This window comes from Xiphophorus couchianus, chromosome 1, assembly GCF_001444195.1.
Source record: "Xiphophorus couchianus chromosome 1, X_couchianus-1.0, whole genome shotgun sequence".
Lineage (NCBI taxonomy): Eukaryota > Metazoa > Chordata > Actinopteri > Cyprinodontiformes > Poeciliidae > Xiphophorus > Xiphophorus couchianus.
Genome location: NC_040228.1, coordinates 1,670,252 through 1,679,465, shown reverse-complemented (window position 1 = coordinate 1,679,465; position 9,214 = coordinate 1,670,252). Strand labels below are relative to the sequence as shown.

Sequence of the window (9,214 nt, the reverse complement as noted above, 5' to 3'; positions counted from 1 at the left end):
AAAAGCCTGAACCATAAATCCCCCGTTACTTGGTCTCTGACACTAACGACAATAAACCACGTAATATACTTGAACATAAGGTAAAAACATTGTCCGTTAATGAATGATGAAAAATGTTTAGATACTTAAATAGAACATTTTTACAAGAAAAATGTCTAGCATAAGCTAAAGCTAATGTTAGCCACAAAGTTTAAAGAAAGTAAAACTCACCTTCGTATCTGTGTATAACGAGGCGAACATCTTAAAACCTTTCTCCAGCTTACTGTCGGGGCTTTGGATCGATGTTCATCATTAATTGTGACCTTGGACAAGCCCTGCAAACACCCAGTGTAAAGAGCCATCTTCAATAGTTCGGAAAAGATTGAGCCACTTTTCCCCGAACGCGGAAGCTGAGGTGCAAAGAGCCCATTCAGCTCATTTATTTCACTCAGAAAGCTACTTAAAGAACTTAAAGAAAGTCACATTTTATTTCCAATAATGTACAACCCTAGCTTGATACAGCTTAGTTGAGTGTAATAGTGATATTCTTATTGAGTAATACTCAGTTTATTGTATTAATTTATATTACTACACATACAGACTCAATAGAATTAGCAGAATATACATAAAGTAAATGTAGTAAAAAGCAGTTGATGCAATCCACCATCCTTAGTAAGCACAGGGCGACAGTAGAGAGTGAAAACTCCCTTCTAGCAGGAGGAAATTTCCAGTTTACATCTTTAGTGCTGAAGGCTGCGGGGATGTTCCACTGGGGTTCTGCTACTTTCGCTTAGCTTTGTTTTGGTGCAGACCTAGCTTCTTCTCTGTATTAGGTTAGGTTAGGTTAGGTTAAACTTTATTAATCCCATAGGGAAATTAAGGTTATCTGTTGCTCACACATTAATTCACATCCACACAACATTAAAATCGTACATCTGGAGACAACCATACAAGATAGAAGAATATAATAAATAAATACATTCCCACTAAAAGAAGTCTAGTAAAAGTGCTTAAATATGTTAAAAGTTAAAAGTTACCCCGTCTCCCTCCTCCCCCACAAATATTGTAGCTAACATAGTTAATTTCTCATGACTGTTAAAAAAATGCTGTTTATAAGTGAACTTTCCACACTGTCACAGCATTCTACTATTACTTTTAAAGCTGCAGTGTAACTTTTAGAAAACTGTTTTTTAATTTTTAGTTAAAACTGTCACCATGTCTTGACAGTAATGCATGTGACAGATAATCTGAGAAGAAAACAGCTCCTCTGCCTCCTCGTGTATGGAGAGTCTTAGCGCTGTCAATCATGCTTGTGTAGGCAGCTTACAACTTCCCCTTGTTCTGCACCAGGCTACAGCTTCTTTCCAATGTCAGTGAGCAGGATAGTTAGTACAGCCACCGATGACGCCAGATAAACAGTTTTTCTTTAAGCGTAAATTGTTTCTCAGACGCAGCCATTAGCACAATCAGCATCAGCGTGAACATGAGATTGATTGACAGCGCTAAGACCCTCCTCCTTGCTCTTACTGCCAGGAGGAGGGTTGTTTCTGACTGCATTTCTATGAATTGTAATAGTAGCACTGGGAGGAGGTGCTCCATCTTTTCAAATTATTTGTCTCGTAGCAAAATGTCACAACATGGTGACAGTTTTAACAAATATATATATAAAAATTACATTTTTGTCATAAAAGTTAGATACTGCAGGCTATCTATAACAGCAATAAAATAAGCAAGTCTGTTTGTCAACAAACAAATGTATATTTGTCTTTTGGCAACTCTGACCACTCCCAGTTAGGGTTAGGGTTAGGAGTTTGAAGACTTGTAAGGCGGACTTCAATATGGCTGCTCCTGGCATCAAATGGCACATGTGAGAGTGACAGTGCGACATGAAGCTCCTGCATCACTAAGCTGAACAAAATAAAAATGGTTTTGGAATAATGCTGATGGATTAATACCTGAAATGATGTTTGTTAGAGGTACTTACGAACAATGTTTATGGACTTCACCATGTTGAAACCGCGATTTCCCCGACTATGTTAACTACCACGCGGATTTAACGTCAAATACTCTCCGAATTACGAGGTACCTGGAACGCAATATTAACTACTTTTTATTAATCAAAACATAATAAAGTAATAAAGTGGAACCCTTTCTGTCTCATAAAAGCGCATTCCCAAAATAAAAGATTAAGTTTCAAGCTAAAGAAAGACAGGGGGGTTTAATATCCCTCCTCTCTTAATTGATATTCCCCGCTGCAAGCTGCGGCACTTCCCGTAGAGGGAGCGGTCTCCCTCCGCCGCATGTAGAGCCGACAGGACAGAGGCAGTGAGTCAGTTTACTCGGGCAGCTGGCAGAGAACATCACGCAGACTTTTTTCTTTTCTCTTCATTCCCCCAGCACTGCTCAGAAGGAACCGCTCACTTGGAATAAAAAAGATAAATAAACTAAACATAAAATAAAAAGAAAATCTTCGCCAAGCACTCTACCCAATGTGAAGAGAAAAGAGGCTGAAAAGAAGAGAAAATAGCGGAGAAATGGGAGCGTTCAGGCTGCTGCTGGGGAGTTTACATTACCTGGGACTCTATCTGCAACTTAGTGTCTCCACAAGACAGGCTGGACACCGAGACCTGGAGAACCGCATCTCTGGGAACGGTATGTGTTACATCTCTCTTTTCCTGTGAGGGCAGAGAAGAGGCTGGCACAGGTACTGCCATCTGCTCACCGGCGGAGGCAGACAAAGAGCACAAGCTTCAAAGGTTGCTGCTGATTACATGCAACTGATGCAAATTAGTGTTTTGCTGTCTCTGTTACTGAAACTAAAAGGAACATTTTTATATCATACATACAGGAATTAAGTTTTTATTAATTTTTAATTTTTTTACGGAGGAACTGCAGCAACCTGTAAGTCCCAGCGGATTTCACCCTCCTGAGGTTTGTTCTTGTTGTCCATCCTGATGCAGTTGGCATGGACATAATTTTTTTTTCTCCTTCCTGTCCTATCAGCGGTTGATGGACTGATAATATAATATTCTGTATTAGTGCTTCCACAGAAATCTGTATCCTGTTCCAATCCGCCTCCTTCTCCCCAGCCAGGAGCTTTTCCTAAATGGCCTCTGGTGTTTGTTCTTGGACACAGCGGAGAGGCAAGCAGAGTAAATGTATAAACCCTGTGGCTTCTCTTTGCTTCAGGGTGGCAATGAGGGCAAGTTTCAAGCCGACAAAAATTTTAAAAAGGAGATAAGTTTTAGTGTGTAAGTAACAGGAGGGGGAGTGAATTTGTGGAATAGGATGAGGATAATGGGGAAAAAAACAATCTTAAAACGAATTATGGAGCAGAGTGTGATACATGGTGATGTACGACTGGGAGCTTTAAGTTGGTTTATATGATTAACTGTAAAAATTATATTGTATATAATGAAAATCATACCAACCAGATGTTATTTTTTCATGTCATTCAAAGAACTTCAAACAGCAGAGGAAGAGATCTGCTGGAACAGCAGGAAGTTGATTTTATTTATTTTTAGGAAAGATTGAAAGTGGAATAAGAGCTCAATAGACTCAAACATTTCAGATCTCCAGTATGAATGTTTCTGCAGAACAATCTTAAGTTTCCTAAAGATGTTTGACTCTACACACACAGCTGCAGTAAACTGTCGTCCTGCTGTTGCTGACCTTTGCTAACACTAGCCTGTTTTCATTTTGATGAGATATGGTAATTGGATAATTCCAGTTTTGTAAATTATTTCAGTTCTGTGTGCAGATAAAGGTAACAGAAAAAATAAACGTAGCACTTTACTTTGACGTCATACAATCTGCTGACTGGTGTCTGAGCTGCTTTCTGAAGCCCTAGAATTGCAAACATGTTTCACTACAAGATCCATCTGGTAAAACATTAAACTAATAAACGAATAGGCCACATGTATCATCTGCTATTGAATTTTAAAGTCTATCTTTATTATTATTTGTTGCTTGTTGTTCCATGATAAAATACTGTAATTACTTTATTATCCAGCACTACCTGAGCCCACCATTTGTTGTATTAATTTATTATTTTACACTGTACAGCATTCTGCTCAGGTTTATAGTGGCTTTTAGTGCTTTATAAATACAGTGTATAGTATCGGCTGTTGGGGTGGCAGCATCAGAACCAGGGATGAAGAAGGCTGGTTCTGTTCTTTATTGATGCAAAGAAGGATTCTTCATAAAATCAATAAAGTTATGGCCGACCCTCTACATGAGACTGTTTTGGTAAAACTGTCTTCAGTCAGAGGCTTCTTTAGATTTGCTGCAATACAGACTGCTACAGGAGATCTTTCCTGCCAAAAGCCATCACCATCTACAATAACTCTGAAGAATCTGAATTAAGGACTTAGAACAACATTTAATTCCCCTTTGGGATGAATAAAATCTTTTTTTTATTTGAACTGAATTAAATGTATTATTAATACATTCAGACTATTTCCCAACATTGTTTCCCTTCCTAAAACCAGCTGGGCTCATAAAGTGAACAAGTAAGCTAGTATGTTTCCCAGTTTACTCAGCTAGAGAGGAAATGATCCAGTTGGCTTAAACTGGGAGCCGAAGTGTTCTTACAGTTGTCTTCTGTTGGACGTCCTACCTTCGTTCTGATGTTTCCTGTCTGTTCGTCAGACTTTTCAGCTTATTGCAGCAGACATTAAAAGACTTTGAACATCATTTTTTTCTCCATAAATCTGATGGTCACTGTGTACATTTCAGCGTTAGTCTCACAGAACAAAGTGTGGCCGAATCCTTGATGATCCCAGCATTGTTTACATCTTTCCTTCCCAGTGATGAATCGTTTCTTGATTTCTCTTTCTTTCACTTTTAAAAAATTGAGTATTCATAATGCTGCTTGTACGTGGATCCATATGAATAATATCTCGCAGCATGTCGTTGCATCTGTGACATAAAGGATTTGCGTGTGTGGTGGGGTTTTTTTTCTTCAAGCTGAATGATGTGTTTGTCTGTGTGAGGAGATATTTTAGAACCGTGTGGGGGTTTTGTATGGAAATGAGCTTGTGCGTCTACACTTGTTTTTGTATTGTCCTCGGGGCAGAAAGCAAGAAAAGAGGAGGGCAACAAGAGATTTTAAACTCAAGTGCTTTACCAGATTCATGTAGTGTAATTCCCAATTCTTAATTGAAACAGTAAATGGCCTTGTGCTGCATTAATTAACAAAGAATGGAGCATATTAGTGTTAGAAAATCGGATTTTCTGATGGATTCTACTTAAATAACTCACAGAGCAGAGATGATAAGACAGATGCTCAAGAAATCATGTAACACCTTTATTATTTGCAGAAGAATTGTTCTATTTTTTCTTTCTGTTATGAAAAAAACCCAACCTGTGGGTGATCGCACTCTGACTCACATCGCCCTCATGAATTTAAGGGCTTTGCTGAGAAATGGGGAAGCTCTCATCTGCTTTTCTAAAGCCGTGTTACAATTCTGGCCCATCTTGCTTGTTTCCAAGTCCCTGAGGGTCATAATTAATCTTCCTCTTTCTTCACTGTCACTCCACCAGCTGGAGCAGAAATCAGCAAAGGATAAACAAAAAGAAAAGAAGTAAGATAAAAAGAATATCAATTAGAAATTCTTGGTGTGAGTTTCCAATCTACATCTGCTCTGCCGCTGTTTTACTCATTGATACTTTTCAATTAACTCCTAATTAAGAGCAAGTGAGGCGATTATTCCAGCCAATCAATTGCTTTAAGGATTCAGTGAAGGGTAAATGAGCCATTTTACCAGCAGAAGGCCTAAAGTTTGTAAGAAAAAAACTAAAAACTACAACTACGTCCACTATTATTGGACATTCCTGGTAAAGAACAGAAACATGTTGAGAAAAATTCAACCTTAAATTTACTTAGTTATTCCATAAAAAACATTAAGAAATCATTGTTTTAAACAGGACCACCTGTGCCAAAAATAAGGGGCAAAACTGGAGCATATTTGACATTTTTGCATTGGTTTCAACATTTTTATCTGTCCATGATTTCCTGTTTTTCCCGAAGCATAAATAAGTAATACAAGGCCTGTTTCTATTCTTCAAAAAAGGACAGACCCGGGGCATCATATTCAATTAGAAAATGTGCTTGTTGTTCTCCATGACTCAGAAAATGGTTACAATAAAGTATTTGCCCCCAGTTTTCAGTCAAACCATAACATTTAATTCGGATTGTCTCCAGTGGTTAGAGTCTCACTCTGAGACTTTTTTAAACCCGGTCTCAGAGTGAAACATCTGCGGAGCGTTTCCTGTGCGGGTGTTAACTCCACAGATGTGAAAGCGAACATGGCAGCATGTTTAGGTTTGTTTCTGCGCTGCGCAGGCAGGTAACAGAAACAATGACGGATTGCACTGTGCTCAGAATGTTATAGCCAATCAAATCCCAACATGCAGAATTAGTGAGATGGTGATAAACACGTCTGCAAAGGTCACTGCTGAATATGCAGCAAAAGTAGTTGTAATTTTAAGGAACTTTTATGAGCCACCATATTTATCTAACACTTTGGGCAGTGAGGATGTTTTGTGAAACATAAACATTAAAAAAGTTATTTAAATGCATGTCAGTAGACTGCAGTTCCAGCAGTGATGAGTTATCTATCTTTGCTTTGGAACGGCTTCCAATCTGAAAACATAATAATTTAAGAGAATAAATAGATTATGATTTATTTCTGCATGGAGTTTGCATATTCTCCATGTGGATGTGTTGGACTTTGTCTTTCCTTCCACAATCCAAAATCCTGACTGTTGGTTAATTGCGCTCTCCTCCAATGATGAATATCCAGGATAACACCACGATTAGCAGGTGTTGGGTAGACTTAACAAATCTGAAAAACAAAAACTGACATAATGTTCATAGCAGTTTTCTTAATCACTTTTGTACACATCTTACTGTAGCAGTATTGAAGGTATTGTTAATCGATTTCTATCACAGATTATTCAATCATACATTTGTATGTTGAAAAAAGACATTACTGGCAAATAAACCGAAGCCTGACTTTTATATCTTCGCCCTCTTTTGACCCCCATCGCCAGAAAAACCAGCAGCGCCCCTGCTCCCAGATTGGATTGGATTTGAACCATTTTTTCTAATTTACTCATTCAGCGAATCCTTACTGGCTGCCTCAGTCGCTTTAAAGGCTTCAAGCATGGCTGCTCCTTCACGCTGTAGCGCTATTTGAGAGGGATTGAGTAGATGGATGTCTGAGTTTAAATCTGGCACAGATACAGCTACAGTCTGCTGTGGTTAAGCTCATTCTAAGCCCCATCTCTATCTACTTAAAAACTGGTGTGCAATCTGGAGAAGGCAGGGGGCGACAATTAAACGGAACCACGAGGCAGTGGTATTAAATATTTAACAATGGCCAACGCAGCATTGCTGTCAGACTGGCAGATGAAGCAGCTTGTGGAGTTTACTCGTGTCTTCTGCTGAATTAAACACCAAATGTGGCCGTCTGCTGCTCTTCTCCTCCCACTCGCTTACAGTTCATCTTGTGTGATGGTGGGCGATGCGCTGACATGACAGTGGGCTTTTGTACATTATCAATGCTTCCACCAGGAACAACAGCCATGGAAAACTCAAAAAGGAACACCGTCCGAAACATATTTGATGATGAACAATGATCCAAACAGCATAAGGAAATTTTTACAATCAAATCAATCAGATTTATTTATGAAGCAGCATAAAAACAGCAGCATTGTATATAGAAAGCAAAGGATTACAGTTGCAGAAATGAACAGAAACAAACACAAAGATTAAAAGTGGGGCTGGATACCAATAAAATGACTTAGTTTAGGAAGAAAGTCAAAGTAGAAATGTGACTTTAAACGAGATTTAAACAGTTATTACAGAAGGCTGCCTGATTTGTAGAGGCAAACTATTCCAGTGTTGGAGCTGCAACTAAAACTCTTTCTCCTTTTGAGTTCCAGCAAATCTTGGCTACTGTAAAAAGTCCCACTGATTTGGTGACCTCAGTGAAAAATAAACTCCGGCCGCACTGCACCATCTCTCTTCATCACTGTAGATGTAAATACTCATGCTCATCCGGGTGACATCCAACATGGAAGAGCACAGCCATGTTCTTTGATTAAGCTAAACAAAATTACATTAAAATTAACATATTACAGTTCCAGAATTACAGCAGCTACAGCCTTCTTTCACATGAATACTTTATTTTTATCAACACTTTCACCACTGATAGATTGTGAAGTACAGTACATGTATTTTCATCCACCCTAGGCTAAGTTAATCAGTGGCTGTTGGTAGTTTTTATTGTGTTTAGCATACCACTGCAAAAAATACACAAATTATATTACATACAGTTTTTAGCTATTTTCTTAAATTAGACTGATTTGTTCAGAAGCTTGTATTTGAAGAGTCTTTGTGATACAGAATTGAAGTAGCTTATTAGCGCATCAGTATGTTGATTTATGATAAGATTTCTAAGAAAGCACCAGTTCTACGGAATAGAAAATATGACTGTGTGGGATTTTATGTAGTAAATCTAAAAGAGCAAATGCCTGAAGCTATGAGGCTGATGTGTTCAATGTTAACCCACATTAGTATGTAGCACTTAAGCTAGAATCAAACTCAGTATTTCTCTGCCTTGTGACGCTACAGTTCAGGGTAAAAAGGTGATTCAGTTCAATTCAAAAATACTTTTATTCCAAAAGGAAATGAATTCCTATCATCCAAGTATCTGAAGATGTGGATTCATTTATTTTATCTTAAGATGATTTTAGACATTTTAGGATAAATGTCTAAAGTAACATCTGTTGTTTTACTTATAACCAAGGAAGGGTTGTTACTCGTAGTTTTGATTAACAGAGTTTTCAAACATGAAAGATTTTAACGTATTTTAGCAACTCCATTTTGCCTTTAAAAAGTGCTTTTACTGCATTAAACATTCATTAGTGATTTATTAGGGCAATAACCGTTAGTTGAGTTTGAATAAATGAAGTGAGACAACATGTATGTTTTGCTTGATTATTGGCCAGCTGCTTATTTTCCACTGGCAAAGAAGTAGCTGCAAAAAAAGTTTCCCCTAATATTATTGTTCACTTTTTAATCCCATTCCTCATAAGAAAATTATCACCATGTTTGATTACTTGTGAGAAAACTCATTATTTGCCCAAAGAAGAATATAGTTTAAAGTTTTATTCAAACCCCTGAGGTGTTTGTGATAAAAATCTTATTGCATCCACAATTAGAAGC

General features: G+C 37.9%; 1 protein-coding gene across 1 annotated transcript in view; it reads left to right on the top strand.

Annotated features, from left to right (window-relative positions):
* The first annotated feature begins 2,277 nt into the window (after window positions 1-2,277).
* vstm2la (V-set and transmembrane domain containing 2 like a) overlaps window positions 2,278-9,214 on the top strand; it is a 48,332-nt gene continuing 41,395 nt past the window's right edge. The window contains exon 1 of the mRNA XM_028021458.1: window positions 2,278-2,631. Coding sequence (XP_027877259.1) covers window positions 2,514-2,631 — 118 coding nt within the window. The 5' untranslated portion in view covers window positions 2,278-2,513. The remainder of the gene's footprint in view (window positions 2,632-9,214) is intronic.